Below are 19657 nucleotides of genomic sequence, written 5' to 3' on the forward strand. Positions count from 1 at the left end.
TACATCATCTACTTTTACTCTCATTATCCTGTCACTAAGATATGAAGAAATCAAAGGAACAAAAGACGTTAGTCCATAGCAAGGGAGTTTGGACAGCAGGGAACGGTGCCATACTCTGTCGATAGCTTTAGAAATATCAAGAGCTACTGCATGAGTTTCTCCATGTAGATCAATTGATTGATGGATGGTATGAGTTAGGAGATTGAGTATGTCAGTGGTGGATCTTTCGTGGCGAAAACCATATTGTCTATCATTAATTAAGTAGTTGGAGTCAAGATGTTTAGCAATGTGCTTATTAATTAAAGTTTAAAATACCTTACCAAGAGAAGATGTGACAACTATTGGTCTGTAATCAGAGGGATCAGAGGAACTTCCTTTCTTGGGAATTGGGTGGATATTGGCTTCTTTCCATGAATTTGGGAATAAAGAAGTACGTGTGCATATAATCTGAATAATTTAGCTAGAACAAAGGCAAGTTCAGGGGAACACTTTTTCAAAATAATTGGTGGAATTCCATCTGAGCATGGAGATTTGTTGGTAGGTAAATTGTCTTGGATGGATTTTACGTATCTTGTCTGTAATTTAAGTGGGGCTATTTCGGGAGAGTCAAGTTCTAGTACTGGGACATTCTGGCTGGTATCGTCTGTGGTAGAGTTTCTGGCAAATGTACTGGCAAAAATATCCGCTTTCCCATGCGGGTCATTTGTAATGTTGCCATCTGAAGATTTTAGTGGTGGAATGGAAGATGACTTGTTAAAGTTATTATTGAAAGAATTAAGAGTTGACCAGAATATTCTACTGTCATTAGGGTTGTTAAGTAGTTTTGATGCTTGCTTTTGATGAAAGTTTTATTTAGCTAAATTTAATACAGCTTTTGCATGATTTCTAGCAAATTTTAAATTGAGAGAGCGATTCGGATGTTTTTTTTTATTTAAAGTAAGAGTTATATGCTAATGACTTTTTGGCTGTTGCTCAGACACAGTTGCCATGATTCAAACCATTTTGGAGAGTTCGATCTTTTAGTGAACTGTTGACTTGGTATCAATAAATCCATACCAGGTAGTATTAAGTCGCAAATGTGGGATTGGGATATGATAGAAGAAGATCAGAAAGCTGAAGAAAAAGAGGAAAATGAACAAGCAATGGAACACCAGCAGGTGAGCCAAACACTCATCAGCTGACCGAGATACAAACACGCAATCACTGAATGTGATCTCGATCTTGGACCGGATCGGCAATTTTAATTGGAAAATTATTTAACCATTATCACCATATGGGTTTGCACACCTAATTATCTGAAATCCAGTCAAAAATTTTTGCTTAATTTAATTCTGTCTATCTATCTATTGCCAGGCGCCTCAATCCCGTTTGGGGTGGCTACAAACAAATCGCCTCCACGTCTCCCTGTCCCCCGCCATTTCACTGCCCTGCTCCCAACTCACACACCCCTCTCTCATATACCTCTCCACCCCATCCCTCCATCTCATCCTCGGCCTCCCCCTCCCTCTTCCCCCTTCCACCTCACTCACATACACTCTCTTCATCAGTCTCTCACCCTCCATCCTCTCCACATGGCCAAACCACCTCAGTGTGTTCCTCATAATGCTTCCTATCACATCCACACCACAACGCTCCTTTATATCCTCATTTGTCAGCCTGTCTCTCCATGTGACTCCACAGGCTCCTCTTAAATAACTCATATCCACTGCTCTCACTCGTGACTTGTGTCCATCCAGCAACGTCCAAGCTTCACTTCCATACGTTAGAGTTGGTATCACAATACTGTCATGTAGTAACTTTTTCACTTCCGTGCTCACTTTAATTTAATTATTAGTAGAAAATCAGGATTCAGAGCAAAAATTTCTTAAAGTTAGGAGAAGTGTTTTACCTCTAGCCTAACAACTCGCCTTGACGGACTTTCGTATAAATGTCGATTTACAATGCAGATAAAAAAATTTTTTGGTTAAGGTGTGCTGACAATCTGAAGGAGAAACATCTGCTAACATTGCCATATTTTAGCAGTGAAACCTAATTTTTTAATTAAGTTATAACCCTTTTTGCACGATGACACAATGCATGTCATAGTTCCTGCAATCTGAAGAGTAACCAATGATGTAATATGATGCAATTTCCCTATAAATGATCGTGGAAACTTTTCCTGTGGATGAAATTGCATAAAATTTTGGTGATTCAAAGGTGAGGGTGGCCAGGTCTAAGAGTAATATATGGCAACAACTGCCAGCATATGGCAGGGACAAATGGCCTGTTTTTAGCTCAGTGTCCTCTCGGTAGTCAGTCTCGGAGGGTGTGTGAGCGCCATCTTATTTCTCATTCTCTGTTACCTGACTGTCCATACCTTATGTGTATTATAGTGATAGTGTGTTATATATAGTGCAGTGTGATTGTGAAAAAGGTTTATAAGTGTTTCTGATATATATTTTCTGAGAAAGCCAAATATGAAAAATCATAACCAATTTTTACCGTTCATCTCCTATTACACTAAAACTACAATGTCATGCAAGGGTCATCCGAAAAGGAGTACGTGAAATACTTGTTTACTCGGAGTGAAAGTGAAGAAAGCAGTAAGAGTGAATGTGATAGTGAATCTGGTGAGGAGGAGAGAGTGAGGAAGAGGAAAAGGAGAGCAAAATCCGCCCCCAAGGGAAGAGATAAATGCAAAGCCGTGGTCAAGACCATGGCGATTAGCACTACAGGCAGTAGCACCACCACTACCACCACTCCTTTGACTACTGCCACCACTGGTCTTGGCACTGATGTCACCACAGCCACTACTGTCACCACTGCCATCACTTCTATGCCAGCTACCACCACTGTTATCATTGCAACCACTCCTACCATCACTGCCTCCAATGATATAACCCCTGCAACCACTGGTATCACCTTCCACCCCTGGTATCACCCCTGCCACCACTGGAACTACCATGAACACGGAGACTGAGCCGTATTATCGCCACCTCTCTTCCACCCCCACTGCAGACACTGACCTTGGTACTCCCACAGTCACCCAACACTCACACAACACTCCAACCTGCCTACATCTCATCACCCATCCAAGACATTTCCATATCATCTTCTGCAAAATCACCAACATCACTGTCCCCTTCAGACTTCATTCCCCCTGAATATAAGCCATCAGCAGCAGCACCACAACCATCTCCTTCACAACCATTTTCACCACAACCATCACCACCAGAACCATCATCACAACCATCACCACAACCATCACCACCACAACCATCACCACCACAACCATCTTCATCACAACCATCACCACAACTATCTCCATCACCACAATCACCTGAACCTTCATCCATCAAGTCACCAACAACACAATCATCATCATCATCTCCCTCCCCATCACAAAGACGACGGTGGCGTGGACCTAGGTGAGGTAGCGGTTGGCGGCTGAAAGGTAGTAATCTTGCTCGTGGTCGTGTGCGCCACACACATACACAGCCAAGCATTTCCCCAGGTGAAGACCGTCAGGATAAAACCTGAAGGTCTGGGTCATTCAGACCCAATGCTGGCCCCTTCACTGAAACCCCAGGTTTGAGAGTAGCAGCACCAACAACGCCACTCCAATACTTCCAAAAAATTTTTACCAGGGAGTTGTTGCTCTACCTGACGGTCGAAACCAACACCTATGCCAGGTTTTGGACCTCTGATACGAAGAGGAGATGGCCCAGTTCCTCGGGATATACTTTCTTAAGGGGATTTGTGAACTGCCAACCATTAGACACTATTCACGGTCCACAGAGGTTCATGATTATCCCTTATTTCGGCAGACTACAGTATGAGTGGAAAGCACTTCAGAGCCATCTTGAAGCACTCTCATGCTTTCAATAGTCTCGCCATACCCGAGGGCAATCAAAACTGGCTAATAAGGATTCGCACAGTGATGCAGAGTCTCCTTCAGAGGTTCAAGGAGGTTTACATCCCGGCCGAGCATCTTAGCCTGGATGAGGGATCTCTGGGTTGGAAGGGGCGGCTCTCCTTCCATGTATATAACCCTATGAAGCCTCAAAAGTATGCCATCTAACTCTACATCTTGGCTGAAGGAAGGAGTGGCAACATTGGAATTTTGAGGCATACACAAGGGAGAAGAAATCTCTAGAAAACACAGTGTGGAGCCTCATTGAACCTTTGAAAGGCAAAGGATACAAGTTGTATTTTGACAATTATTAGAACTGTGTATTACTGTGTGAACGCCTCTTTGCATAGGGAGTGTATGTGTGTGGCAAAGTATGACTTGCAAGGGAAGCACTGAGGGAGCTGCAGGACATCAGCAATGCTAGACACCTTCCTGATGATGGAGTGGAAGCTAGGCACAAGGGAAATGTAATGGTGTTGCTGGGGAAGGACAAACGTATCGTAAGTATGGTGTCCACCTTCCACAGCGACACCACCGTCCCTAAGCATGTGCGTGGGAAGGTAAAAGGTCCAGACGGGAGATTCCACCACATTGTCAAAACCGTGAGCAAGCCCGTCATGGTTGAGGACTACAATTGGCACATGGGCAGGGTGGATCATTTCTATCAGATGATCCAATACTACCCTGCCCAAAGGAGGACGGTCAGGTGGACCAAGAAACTTACCTTCAATTTCATCCATGTGGCCCTATTCATTGCCTACATCCTCTACAAGAAGAACACCACCAGGCCTATGACTCTCCTAGAATTCCAGGAGCACATATGCCACAAACTCCTGGTATTCTGGGGTGAGGAGTGGCCGGCATCAGGTCATGTCCTCCACCATGCCCCTGACCTTCCCTTGTGACAACGACCACCTGTACCTGCAGCAACCACTCCATCAACTGCAACCTCCGCCCTACCTGTAACAATCGCTCCACCTCTTGCAGTAGCTGGTCCGTCAGGAGTAACTCGGCCAGTTACTGTCACTGCACCTCCAGCAGGAGTACAGAGCCAAGAACATGAAGGAGCACCGCTGTCCAAGTGCCGTCGATATGTGGATGATAGGACATGCTTGGACTCAACATTGCACCACGTCCTGGAGAGAATCCTCAACAAAAAAAGGCTGCGGTGTTTGCTGTGCAATTTGCGCAAGAGGAGGAGGGACACCAGCTATATATGTCCTGTTTGTGATATGCCGCTCTGCACAGGAGTATGCTTTCCTCAGTACCATGCTGATGAAAGCATACAGCAGTAAATCACATCGCAAACACACACACACACACACACACACACACACACACACACACACAGGCTGTGATCATACCTGTCCTTCTCTCTGCAACTCCATCTCCTCTCAAGAAACACTACAACACTGCTAGAGGACGTGAATAACCAGCTTATTTGTCTAGTTTTTATACTATTGTATTGTAAGGTATAAATTGTGTGATTACTATATATTTCTCATAGGGAAAATGTGGTGCATTTCATTGCTATTCTCTCATTCATTTTACTCATAAAGTATAGGTTGCATCAAAAATCTGAAGAAAGCTTGATCAGACTGATGATTTCTTATGCATAGTTTGTAAAGCAAATTAACCTATGTATGCAAATAATTATTTTGGGAAAAGTTTCGAAGGATGAACATGCTCAGCCCACGGGCCAGCGCGTACGTGCTGTTACTATGCGCAACCCATTGTAACTTTTCAAAATTTATTTTCTAAATAACAATAAGGGTTATAACACTGTGAATTATATCGCGGGCTTCCTTAACTTCTGGGCTACCAAACTGGATAGAATTTACATATATGTTTGTTACAGTGTAACTAATAACATACGAAATAATAAACAAATCAGATGATTTTAGGCGATTTTTTTTTCAACTTACTCGAAAACTACTGTACATATCAACTCGAAACCTGACTCATTTGAAAGCTCGTGAAATTCTGCATATAGACATGTCCTTTGCAACTACACCACATGGGAAAATTTTTTTATAATGATGTTGGGAAGTTATTAAAAGGTGGTTTTCACATAAATAAGGTTAATTCTTGCATCATTTCTGTACATTTATTCATCTGTTTTAAGCTGTTTATTTTTTTATTATTATTATTTTTTTTGCTTATCTGATAGTATAAACATCAGCGAAGATGATGGGATGGGATTTATAACAATATAAGCACTTTCCGAGGTTAATTTGGCCATAGAATTCTTTTCCTTTTTGTGTAAGTGAAGGCAGCCTGAGCAGGGTTTGGTTCTGGGGGGTGGCCTGGAAAGTTATTGAAAACTTGCGGTGCACGAGAGGGTTAAGTACAATTTTTTTTGTTTTTTTAGCAGATTTCAGATAGTTAGGTGTGTATGAGCCTCTTTAGCAAAAAAAAAAAATAATAATAATAATGTTCCAGTGAATAGTGACGATTCGGTAATTAGTCACACCGAGTTGGATGAGCTGAGTCAGAATGGATACCATTGACTTTGCCCATGAGAAAATATTTATTTTTACTTACGAGTTTTATGTGTCCAAGCCTTGCTTAAATTTACTGTGTTATGTAATAAATTATTTATAGTGGGATTTGAGAAAGGTAAGAAGCAAATTGGATATTGCCAGATGGTTAAAAGGAACTGGTGGGTGGCCATGATGCTTTTCATGCATGAAAATATCTTCTTGTTTGTGTTACAAATGGCCTTTATTGAGTTTAAACCTTGCTAAAATTACACTTGGTGTGTAGCAGACTGCTTATTGTTTTATATGAAAGAATAATGGCCTGACTTTTGTAAGAATCCCGTACTTGTACGGGCGTTTGTCCTGCGTTGCATAATATTGTCCGGCCTCAGCCTGTGTCCATGAAATCCGAAATTCGGGAATTCTGGGTACGGGAAATAGAGGGTCGCGTTTTATATATATATATATATATATACACACACACACACACACGAGTTTTATGCACCCCTGAGTGGAGTACAACTCGCATGTGTGGGGAGGTTCTCCACATACAGCTCTTCTCAATAGGGTGGAGTCAAAGGCTTTTCATCTCATTAACTGTCCTCCTCTTACTGGCTCCCTTCAACCTCTGTCTTTTTGCCGCACTGTTCCCTCTTTATCTCTTTTCTATCTTTACTTCAATGGTCACTGCTCCTCTGAACTGTCTGCTTGCATTTCTCCACCTCTTTTACGGGCACGTAGCACCTGTCTAGCAGCAAATTCTCATCCCTTTTCTGTCCAACTCTCTAATGCAAGAGTTAACCATTAATCCCAGTCCTTCATTTATGCAACAGGTCAACTCTGGAACTGTCTCCCTCTGTCCGTATTCCCCGCCTCCTATAATCTCCGGTCTTTCAAATGCAGTGTGTCCAGTCATCTCAAACTGATCGGATCTTGAATTTGGCTCTCTCATGTATCTTGTTTTTCTCTTGGAATGAACAGTTATTGTGGACTCGTGGCCTTTGGTTCCTTCTTCCTAGCATATATATATATATATATATATATATATATATATATTAGTTAACCCTCCCACACCTCCCTGTTCTGAACCTGTCAGGGTAACCCGATGGCACTTTGATAGGGCAGACTGGGATGGATTTAGCAATTATCTTGCTGACATTCCATGGCAGTCTTTCTTCTCTAGTGATCCCAGTTTTACACAGTCCCACATTTGTGACTTAACCCGCCCCATCCCGAGCACTTTTCCACCACTGACTCCCCCCAAGCCCGAGCATTTTTGGAAAAATTTTTCTTTGGCTCAAACCTCCGCTTTTGGTAAGAAACATCAGAAAATCATAGAGAAATCGCTCACCTGGGGTTTAAAATACTCGAAACAGGTAGCAGTACCTCCTTGTCTTACTGTGTTTTCTATCGGGCTGGCTCCAAAGAAAACGAGTTCTATGAGAGTGTAACCATTCCACACCACTCACAAATGGTATTTATTTATTTATTTGGTACGAATTTATATGTAGTACGAGAGAATATTGGTTTTCATGCAGTAATATAGGCAATATAAGCATTGTTTCACTCATGAAACACATCAACATACCTGACCTTTTTTGGCGACATTACCTGATCATGATTTCTGAATGTTTCTTTCTCTACTGCTATGTAAAGTTTGTCCTCCACATTTTCATCAGTTGGGGGATCACTCTGGCCCTGAATTTCGTACCGTGGCATGACATGGCTTTACTGGCCAGGTCACTGGTAACAGGTGAATTGCTGAGACAATGGCATGCTGGGGGGAGGGGGAGGTCATGCTGGGTAAGGCATTGTCCCTGCCTGGCATCTTGTAGAGGAAGTTGTCCCGTGTATACGTACCAAAAGTCACTTGCGAAAATTGAAAATTGTGCAAATTAGGGACCTTGCAATTGATTCGCGTTTATGGACGTCAACATGATTGGCAGTGACAAAACGTGTGGACGTTAATTCACGTCAACAGGACGCCGCGGGTTAATACTAGCTGGTATGGATTTATTCATACCTAGTCAACAGTTCACTAAAAGATCGAACTCTCCAAAATGGTTTGATGGCAATTGTGCCAGAGCAACAGCCCAAAAGTCATTAGCATATAACTCTTACTTAAAATAATAAAGATCTGAATCACTCTTCCAATTTAAAATTGCTAGAAATCATGCAAAAGCTGTATTAAATCTATCTAAATCAAATTTTCTTCAAAAGCAAGCATCAAAACTACTTAACAACCCTAATGACAATAGAATATGCTAGTCAACTCTTTATTCTTTCAATAATAACTTTAACAAGTCATCTTCCATTCCCCCACTAAAATCTTCAGATGGCAACATTACAAATGACCCGCATGGGAAAGCAGATATCTTTGCCAGTACCTTTGCCAGAAACTCTACCATAGACGATACCAGCCAGAATGTCCCAGTACTGGAACTTGATTCTCCCGAAATTGCCCCACTTAAAATGCAGACAAGATACGTAAAATCCATCATAGACAATTTACCCACCAACAAAGCTCCAGGCCCAGATGGAATTCCGCCAATTGTTTTGAAAAATTGTCCCCCTGAACTTGCCTCTGTCCTAGCTAAATTATTCAGGCTATGCATATTTACTTCTTTATTCCCAAATTCATGGAAAGAAGCCAATATCCACCCAATTCCAAAGAAAGGAAGCTCGTCTGACCCCTCTGATTACAGACCAATAGCTGTCACATCTTCTCTTGGTAAGGTATTTGAAACTTTAATTAATAAGCCCATTGTTAAACATCTTGAATCCAACAACTTAATTAGAGATAGACAATATGGTTTTCGCCACGAAACATCCACCTTTGACAAACTCAATCTCTTAACTCATACCATCCATCAATCAATTAATCTTTTTGGAGAAACTCATGCAGTAGCTCTTGATATCTCTAAAGCTTTCGACAGAGTGTGGCACCGTTCACTGCTGTCCAAACTCCCTTGCTATGGGCTAATGTCTTTTGTTCCTTTGATTTATTCATATCTTAGTGACAGGAAAGTAAGAGTAAAAGTAGATGATGTATATTTCAATTTCCACTCAATTAAGGATCAGTTCTGGTGCCAACTCTATTTCTGGTTCATATTAATGATCTATTATCTGTCACCCACAATCCCATTCACTCATATGCAGATAACTCAACACTACATAGTTCATTCACACTCAGACACCCATTTACAAAGTCTAATATCTCTACCTCTCAACTCAGTACAGCCATCTCCATAAATCAAGATCTATCTACGATCAGTGAATGGGGACAAAACAACCTTGTCTCTTTTAATGCAAGTAAAACTAAATATATGCAGTTTACTAATAGACAGATATTCCCAGATTCGTACATTACCTTCAGTGCTACTACTATTCCCATCTCCAAAAGTATTGAAATTCTTGGCGTCTCACTTAACAGTGCCCTCAGCTGGACCTCTCATGTCAGATCATTTGCTAAAACCGTCTCAAAGAAACTTGGATTATTGTACAGAGTCCGTAACTTCTTCACTGATGAGCAGTTAGCTATAATTTATAAGCGTCATGTGCACTCTCAGCTTGAATATTGCTCACCCTTGTGGAATGGATGCGGACAGGTTGCATGAAAACAACTAGATAAAATTCAGAACAAAGCAGTTAGAATTATTAACAACCCTGGCATTACAAATAAACTACCTCCCCTGCAAGTAAGAAGGAATGTTGTCTCCCTCGCATTATTATACAGATATTTTTTTGGCAAATGCTCAGACGAAGTTGCGTCCATGGTGCCACCTCTCCATTCCTTCCCTCGTGCTACACGGGCATCTGGTAGCGCTCATGACTGGAATGTCTCTCAGCCATATTGCAGAACTTCTACCTATGAGAATTCTTTCATTCCCCGAACTGCATCTTTCTGGAATTCGTTTCCCCAGAGTTGTTTCCCTCCAAATTTCAACCCACAGCTGTTCAAGTCTAACTGTTACAGATATTTTATGAGCGGAGGAAGCCAGTAATCTGGTGTATGGATTGTTGTTTTCTTTTAATCATTTGTTTTTCCTTCCTCCGTTCTTTAATATATATATATATCTATCTATCTATCTATCTATCTATATATATATATATATATATATATATATATATATATATATATATATATATATATATATATAAGCAACGTTGGGTCTGGTTAGTATTGAACAGAACTGGGATTTTTCAAGTCGTTATAAAGTAGGGAACACCAGATGCTGTTGGCATAACGTTCTCCCTACGTGTCAAGTGGGGTTGGTGGTTTATTAGTGCCCCTCCCAGTGCCATGTAACTCTAAGCCTTTGTCCACCCTTTGGGATCCAATAGGATATACAGTATATATATATATATATATATATATATATATATATATATATATATATATATATATATATATATATATATATATATATATCACTACTTTGCTATAGTTACATCCACAGACCTAATGCTACATCTGTTGGTCTAGTTTTAGAGCTGAGGATTATCACTTCATCCACAGACACCACATGAGAGTTTGGCACTACATTTTCTATATCTACAGACTTAGCACTACATCTGCAGGTCTAGCAGTAGATCTGTGAATTTTTATGCTACATCATTCGATCTAGCATTACATATGCTGACCTGTTGATGCATCTGCAGACTTAACGCTACACTTGAAGACCTCCTGTTATACACACAGACGAAGTGCATCATCTACATTATACTAGATATGTGGATTCTTGTGTTGCATTCATTGATCTAGTGTTACACCTGCTGACTTATTCCAGTGTATGGTGAACCTCACTCAGCTGAATAAATTCGTCTAGCCTTAGCATAAAAAAAAGTTGTCCAACCCATGAGGGGGTTTATGTTGGTAGTATTAATACTTAAGCTCCTTTCACTCGCTAACTGGCGACGTTAATCATCTGGCACACACTGGTTTAATTATCAGAGAAGGTAATTACTTACCTATGGTAACATCCTTTTTTTTTTTTTTTCTTGCTACCATCAAACTTGTAATAGGTGAGGAGGACACCATCCACTACTCTAATGACTCTAAGAGTCTACAGTGAGTGACAATGGTCTTCGGTAACATAGGAAACCATTTACCGCAAAGAGTGCTAATGATATGATCCAGGTGACGCCTGCTGCTCTTGCGGGTGAAGATACTCATATCTGATGAAGCCTGTAAAGGATTACATCAGATGATGATTACGGTTTATCATATAAATAATGACACTCAGCGATGAGAGAGGCTGGTCACCCTCGCCTTAAATGTCGAGACTGGACAACATAATCCAGGGCCACTACGCTCTAGGTGGGGAAGAAACGGATTTGATAACAAATAGACAGACAGACATGCAGAGAAACAGATAGATAGATAGATAGGTAGATTCTACCACATGATTCTACGCAACTTGGGGAATGTCTCCTCTTCAGTTAAATGACAGTTTTTATATACTGTTTATGATATCAAAACACCAGTATATTCAGTCTCTCAGTTGATTTCTTATATAAGTGTTGTATATGCCATTCTTTTTACTGGCCAGGCTGTCAATTCGGCACAGTGATCACCCTGACGGCGAGTGGGTGGCTGAGCGACTCTGACTTCCTGGGCGGGTGGCCTTCGGTTTTCTATGTGTTCGGTGCCCTGGGACTTTTGTGGAGTCTGGCCTGGTTCCTGTTTGCTTACGACAACCCCACCACTCACCCGAGGATTTCACATGAGGAGAAGAGCTATATTCTACAAAACTGTGGAGTCAAGAGAAAAAAAGTGAGTATATGGCAATATAATTTTATTGAAAGTTCTCTTCGATTTCGGGACCATGGGTGATTTATTGAGTCTGGCTTAATTTCTACTTATTTACAACAACCTCGCCACTCATTCAAACATTTCAGAGGAGAAGAGCTATATTTTATGAAAGTGGAGCATCAGAGGTAGGAGAGTCTCGATAGCCTTTGTACAGTATATTCATTTCGTTTTACTGTGTTATATTTTGCTTTGTTTTATGCGAGCTTTCTACGAGTTCGGGGTTCAAGGGGTGGTGCGAAGTCTTGGTTTCTTTCATACAGTTAACTTGTATCATGTGTCAAGGACGGTTTTAGAAAGGAAATTCTTTATTCTCATGAACAACATAAAGACTGTGGTTAAATGTTTTCTCACATGTTTAATCATATCACAATGATGTGAAAAAATTTAGGAACACTTTACATAAGAATAAAGAAGTGAAATGGACAAATATTTTATTGTTCCAGAACATATAAAAAGTAGAAGGTGCATCAGGGATAAAAATTCACTTGATTTTGGAAATATTCTTATTTTTCATTTTGCTCTTACGGTTAATATACCTGAGCTGAGAGACACCTGGGAGGTTTCTCTGGCTGTAAATGATTCTTTCTGATTATGCTATAATAAAATCGCACCGTAATGCACCGTCATCTGCGTGGGCCTCGAACCCACCTCGCCACTGCAGGTGAAAAAGATAATGTGGCCGTTACGTAAATATGACGTTTTTCCTTTCGGGCCCAAACACCCCGACCTACTGCAGTATGGGTGATAAGATCGTTGCAAAAGAAAGGGAAGGACATCATATAATGTAAAGTAGATGAAGAGAAATAAAGAATTTTTATGCGTGACTCTACATGTCTCCCTCTTTCTCCCTGCAGTCGACGCCCATTCTACTACCAGTTGATTCTGCTCACCATGGAAGAGCACTCTGACAGTGAAGGAGTGAATGGTGCATCTGCCAACCTTTTCATTATAGAAAGTCTCTCTTGGGCAAAATACAGACACCTACTGATGAGAAGAATGAATAGAGGAAGATATCTTCTGTACTGCAATGACGTCCTTTTCTCACTCCACACAGTTCACAAGGTAGATATTTCTCCAAGACAGAGGAGTAGGAAGCGAAGGAAATGGTTCCTAGAGAGCGCATTACCTGGCAAACAAGAGTGTTTAGGAGCCTCTGATTTTTTGTTTTGTTTTCATAATGATAATCTACCCGAACCAAGTTTCAGACGGGGGGGGGGGTATCCCCGAGAGCTACTCTCATGGAGGTCAGGGACCCCAGTCATCACGTTGACAGTGGTAGACCTGCACCCGAGCCAGACACTGGCCAAGAGGGGACTATCTTTTTGTCCCCAGGAGGCAACACTGGTCTATTACGTATGAAAACACAATTTTGCAGAGTGATCAACATCCATCAGTACCAGGTCTTAGGCAATGAAGAACTTCCAAAGATCACCCTCAGGAGGGAACAACCTCGGGGGTCCCAGGCATTGCCACTAAGCATATCCATTTTTTTTTGTTTTACCTCGAAAAAAAGAAATTTTGCACAGAGGTAGACTTGTACCTTGACCAGGTTGTAAAAGAGTGGGAGACCCATGTCTTCTAAGGGGGGATGACCCCAGAGGACAAAAGTATTCAGTGGCAGACCCCAGTAAAAGCAAGTTTTAGCCTGGATAGGATCCCTGGGGACAGGGTTATGAGAGAGTTTAAGAATTGATTAATGGAAAGATAGGCTGTATTGATAGTGAATGATGAAGAGTGGCACATCTCATATATGACATATGCACATGATGATGTGCTAATGATTATAGTTCACAAGAGCTTGGTAGATTGGTGAAGAGTTTGGGGGAACTCTGTGAGCGTCATGCCATGATTGGAAAGGAAGATAAGAGTAAAGTGATGGCTGTTGATAAAGACGACGACTTGCAGTGTGATGTTAGGGGAAATTTAGAGAGACGTATTGGTTAGGCCTGATTTCAACACGACAGTGTAAACCTTGGGTTTGAAGCTGGTTCAAACCAGGGATTAGGAATTATCCGATTCAAGATCATCGTCCAGGGTTAAGCCATATTCAAGTCACTGGATTATATCACGGATAATCCGAGATTGAGTACTCCGGGATTTAAACTTCAGAATGAAGCATGTATGCGAACATGGTGATAACAGCCAGTCTGCACGAGCTTTAAGGCTAACCTGAATTTGAGTATAGCAGGAGAGAGAGATAGAAAAAAAATGAAACTGATGAAAAAGAAAAACTTGCTTCCTTATCAGCTGTTGCATTAATATGACAGAAATAAATATTTAACGAAATAGCGATAGAACACAAGTGAATAAAGAAAGGAAGTGGTGACTATTCATGAATAATGCAGTACCTGTAAGTCAATAAGCAGTAGGCTGCTGTGGGGTGCATGAATACATTATATTTACACCCATTATTTTTGTATATCCACAGCTATCACTTTATCATCCTGTCATATGTGACTTTAACAGCCATTAGTTGTTCATTGCTGATACGATGTAACAGTATCACATACAGATGCAAATCATGGCAAACCACTTCGGTCTTTCTGTATGACGGGGGAAGGGGTGAAGTGATACAGTACATAGCCTCTTTAACCCTTTAACTGTGGGTGTCATTCCAGAATGACATCGACAAAACTGGACCAAACCGCGGGTGTCATTCTGGAATGTTCGTGAATATTTTGAACACCGCACATTTTTCCTGTGCGCAAATTGTCTCACGCAAGAGTAGCTGTCGAGTTCTTTCACACCAGCCATCCCACACCTCCCTCCTCCCACCCCGAGGGGGTTCCCCCCACCCCTGCCCTGACACGCATCACTCAGTATCTGTCCAGCTCTGTGCGTGATAATGGCGCTCTGTCCCGACTCATCGTCGCTCGCTTCCTCCTCGGAAATTATTAGTGCTAGTGTGCCTTCGACCTCTACACTGAGGATGGAACTGCCGACGGCGAGGCAGAAGGGGTTGAGCACTCCAGAAATTAGAACAGAGCTGGACAAAACTATAAGTACTACTCTGGATTGTGGCAGTGAGAGTGATACACTTACAGCAAGTAGTGACGATTTTGCAGTGATTGGTGGTGAACCCTTTAGCATTGACAGTAACAGTGATGAAAGTGAATGTGTAGTTTCCTCCCCACCGCCCCCAACTTACTCTGGGAAAGGGTAGGCGCCTATGGGGAAAATTGGTGTTGCACGTGGGAAGGGAGTGAAGCGTAAACTTACGTCTCCTACACCAGGCCCTAGCAAGCATTTCCCACCACTTTCCCGTTCCCCTAGCCCTATTGCCCTCACATCTTCATCTTCTGCCGTGCCCTCTCCTCAGTCTACATCATCTGAGGAATATGAATTCCCAGAGCCTGCACAGCGAGGGAAGGCAGGCCGTGCAGGCCGTGCAGGCAGGGTAAGCAGGGCAGGCCGGCCTAGAACAAAGGGGATGCGTGGCAGTAGGAGGGCAAAGCTGGGTGATAAGCGAGGTGATAAGCGGGGAAGAAAGGGTCGGATTTCACCACACACCAGGTCAGTAACCCCTCCGCCTGCCCCCCCCCAGCTCCCTCACCCTCGCCACCCCCCCACTCACCACCCCCCCACTCACCCCCCTCCCGCTCACCTCCTGCCTCACCTCCTGCCTCACCCATTGCCTCACCCATTGCCTCCACCTCAGCTCCTTCTCATGGGGAAAAGAGTGCAATGCGACCTGCCACTTCCACTGAACCACGCACTGGGAAATTGGATGCATTTGTTTGGTCTGACAGTGCTGATTTTCAGCCACACAATCCGCCGTTTGACATGACAAATGCGGGAATACAGCCTGCCTTCCCATGCAACGAAGATGATTTTGTTGACTACTTCCTGGCCTTCATGGATGACGAAATCGTGAAGTTTGTCAGCGATGAGACCAATAGGTATGCAGCTCAGTGTGCAACAGAAGGGCTGGGACCTATTGGCTCACCAAAGCAAGTGTCGTGGTTGCCTGTTGGGATCAGAGAGCTGTATGTGTTCTTTGCTCACATGTTCTTGATGCCCCATATCAAGAGACATGAGTTGGAGGAGTACTGGCTGGTTGATGACATTACTTCTATCCCAACATTCGGGAAGTACATGTCACGAGATCGGTTCCGACAGCTACTATGATACCTGCACTTCGCTGACAATGGAAACCTGTCCCAAACTGACCCTTTGTGGAAAGTGAGGGATTTTCTCAACAGGATTAGGGATCGATTTATGCGATTTTTCCGTCCTATGCAAAAAGTCATCATAGATGAATCCCTGGTATTGTTCAGAGGACGTCTCAAATTCATGCAATACATCCCCAGCAAACGCCACTGCTTTGGGATAAAGTTCTCTGTGCTGTGTGACTGTGAGACAGGGTATATCCTTGATTTCGTGATCTACTCTGCAAGTACAATGGACGTGGACAGGAAAGTCCCCCTTGGCTTCTCTGGCTCCGTTGTAAAAGTGCTGGTGGAGAGGTATTTTGGTGGGAATCATGTGCTGTACACAGACAATTATTACACAGCACAGAAACTCGCCAAATACCTGGCTGAACACGGCATTGGCACTGTGGGCACTGTACGGAGCCATAGGAAAGAGTGGCCAAGTTTCCCAGAAGCATCATCCTCAACCAAGGGAGATGTGCACCTGAAGAAGTCAGACAAGCTTCTGGCGATCAGGTGGCACGACAAGAAGGTCGTGAATATGCTCAGCACCATCCACAAGGGGGAATTGCAGAAAACTGGGAAGGTCAGCTACAGGACGGGAGAGCCAATCATGAAGCCCGATGCAGTCATCGATTACAATGTCAACATGAGACTTGTTGATAAGTCTGACATGATGATTGGCGAAATAGACTGTCTCAGGAGAAACACCCAATGGTACAGGAAGGCTTGCCTCCACATGCTCGATATGTGCATGCTCAACGCCTTCCTCCTCTACAAGACACAAGTCGGAGGCATAAGGCAACCATCCCTGAGACAGTTCTCCAAGACTGTCGTGCAGCAGCTGCTTGCACGATTTGGTCAGGTGACGGCATTGGTCCTGAGATGACACTCTGACACACAACCTGACCGTCTTGAGTGCCGCAATTACATGAGCCGGCACCAGCTTGTGAAATTACCTCTTACCTCAGGCGGCAGGTTGTCACAGGGCCTCTGCAGAGTCTGTCATAACACCACACGGAGGCCTCGGACGAGAAAAATGAGCACACACCAGTGCCAGGAAGGCCAAGTCGCTCTCTGTGTGACTCCATGCTTTGCCGAGTACCACTCTCTGAGTAAATACTGACAGTGACAGTGATATACAGTGATGCGACAGTGACGTGCTTTACCAATAACTGTATAAGGGATAATGTAGTAATAAGGGATATTTTGCCTAGAAAACAATGTAAATATTGGCCAGTATAATAAGTGATATTGTAATAAGAGAATCTGCGGCACTACTGTGATTCTGTGATGCGACAGTGACGTGCTTTACCAATAATTGTATAATATAGTAATATGTGATATTTTACCTCGAAAATTATGTAAATATGGCCAGTATATAAGTGATATGGTAATAAGAAAATCTGCGGCACTGCTGTAATTCTGTGATGCGACAGTGACGCAATATAGTAATAAGTGCAGTGTAAATATAATGTATATTGCCCAGATTAAATAATGAAAACATCGCCGCTAACCAAACGTCAGTGAGCGTGTGATGCCGCAGTGAAGTGCGGGCAATTACAGTGCCTTTTACCTACCTCAGTGAACACAGAGTGGGTGTTTATCGTATGTGCAGTGTTCATATATGTTTATAGTACTATTATCAGAGAGTGGTTGGCATTTGGTACTGGTGTGTGGGGCGTAAAATAGTGATTTTACACCCCTCACTTCTAACGGCACTGACCGTCCTGTGAAAGTCAACAAAGTCATGAAACCTACATCAATGCAAAGCTGAAGGTTAGTACTTTCTAATGTATTTTTTTTCTCTAGCTTTATTCTGTGCAGAGTTATTAAGGTTTAAAGGTTTGTTTACATTTGGCTGAAACCCCCGCGGGAGAGGCCAGTCGGGGCAAAACAATGCCCGTGGTTAAAGGGTTAAAATAAGTCATCTACCATTATTCATATTTCTTTAAAAGAAATATAAATTTCTGCTGAAGCATATAAGTGCCTAAGTGATGAAAGAGCACATGTACAAACAGTTCTGAGTAAAATAGAAAAAAAAAATTTTACAAATTTCAATATTTATGTCCCGGCATTGGTTGCTAAAATTGTGCTCATTTAGCCATCAAGAGATAGTTAATATAATCGCTTTTAAGAGTACCAATGCCATGTTTGATTAAACTTTGCATATATATATATATATATATATATATATATATATATATATATATACATACACACACACACACACACAAAGAGAGAGAGAGAGAGAGAGAGAGAGAGAGAGAGAATATTCTTACAATGAAGGAAGGTGGAAAGAGTGTTACCTCCTTTTGTATTCAGTGACACCAAAAGCTAAATTTCTGTGATTCTTTTCGTTTCATTTTTTTTTTTCAATACATTTATTCTGTTTCCATACTCACATAACCCACAAGACGCTATTTTCAGTAAAAGATGATACCAATAATTGAGAAAAAGTACATTTTGGATACCCATCGCCCAAACAGTTTATATATCTAAAAATGATGATTAATGTTCATTAGAATCTTATCAGTATGGTGTAATATACAGTAAATATCATCATCCTTTGAAGCTGTGCTGTAACATGAGTAGAAGGGGAGAGGGAAGAGGATGTAAGTGAACAAGAGAATCCTCATCCAGGTCGTTGTTCTGTGGCCGAAATATCTTGGCTCTGGAAGATATAAAGGTAATATGCTCAAATGAAAGAAATGAAGGATGCACAGGGGAGGATGACGATACATACACCCTGTCAGCACTCCCATAGGCCGCCAAGATGGATGAGCCATCGAGCATTAGGTTGTCTCAAGGAACCCTTATGGTATATCATCCTTACGGTTTTGCCGGTTGTGTTCTCTGGAAGAAAAAGAAGGACATCCAAAACTACATCCTCACTGTGGATTCACCCGCATAATGGGCTGCTGATTGACTGTGGTGATGGTGGGAGGAAAGAGAGGAACAGAACAGTGCCGGGTTGATTACGTGGGTATCTTTAGCTGACTAGAGAAATATTTGCAATATGACAAGTTGGTACATCTGGAGTCTGGATAATAGCTTTAGGCCAGGGGAACATGGTGGTGCCTGGCTCAAAACCACAATGTTTGTTGATACGGCCATTCCACAGTAAGTCCCTCATATGTACTGTGGGTGCTAGAAGAAGACGTAATAATTGGTGGATACTTTTTTATTATAGAAGTGCAGTAATAACAGGCTCCTGTTTGCACAACTGACAGTTCTATGATATTTACTTACTGTGATATATAAAACAGGTCATTGTTTGCACACCTGACAAACTTTAATGACAGAGATGTATGGTAAA

At 42.1% G+C, this 19657-nt stretch overlaps 1 protein-coding gene across 1 annotated transcript in view; it reads left to right on the plus strand.

The window, feature by feature from the left end:
* The window catches only part of LOC145395783 (putative inorganic phosphate cotransporter), a 90946-nt gene that overhangs the window by 41738 nt on the left and 29551 nt on the right, over positions 1-19657 (plus strand). The window contains exon 5 of the mRNA XM_080269320.1: positions 11925-12148. Coding sequence (XP_080125446.1) covers positions 11925-12148 — 224 coding nt within the window. The remainder of the gene's footprint in view (positions 1-11924; positions 12149-19657) is intronic.

Source organism: Coenobita brevimanus, chromosome 33 (genome assembly GCF_032717465.1).
Source record: "Coenobita brevimanus isolate Jiangsu-jjx chromosome 33, ASM3271746v2, whole genome shotgun sequence".
Lineage (NCBI taxonomy): Eukaryota > Metazoa > Arthropoda > Malacostraca > Decapoda > Coenobitidae > Coenobita > Coenobita brevimanus.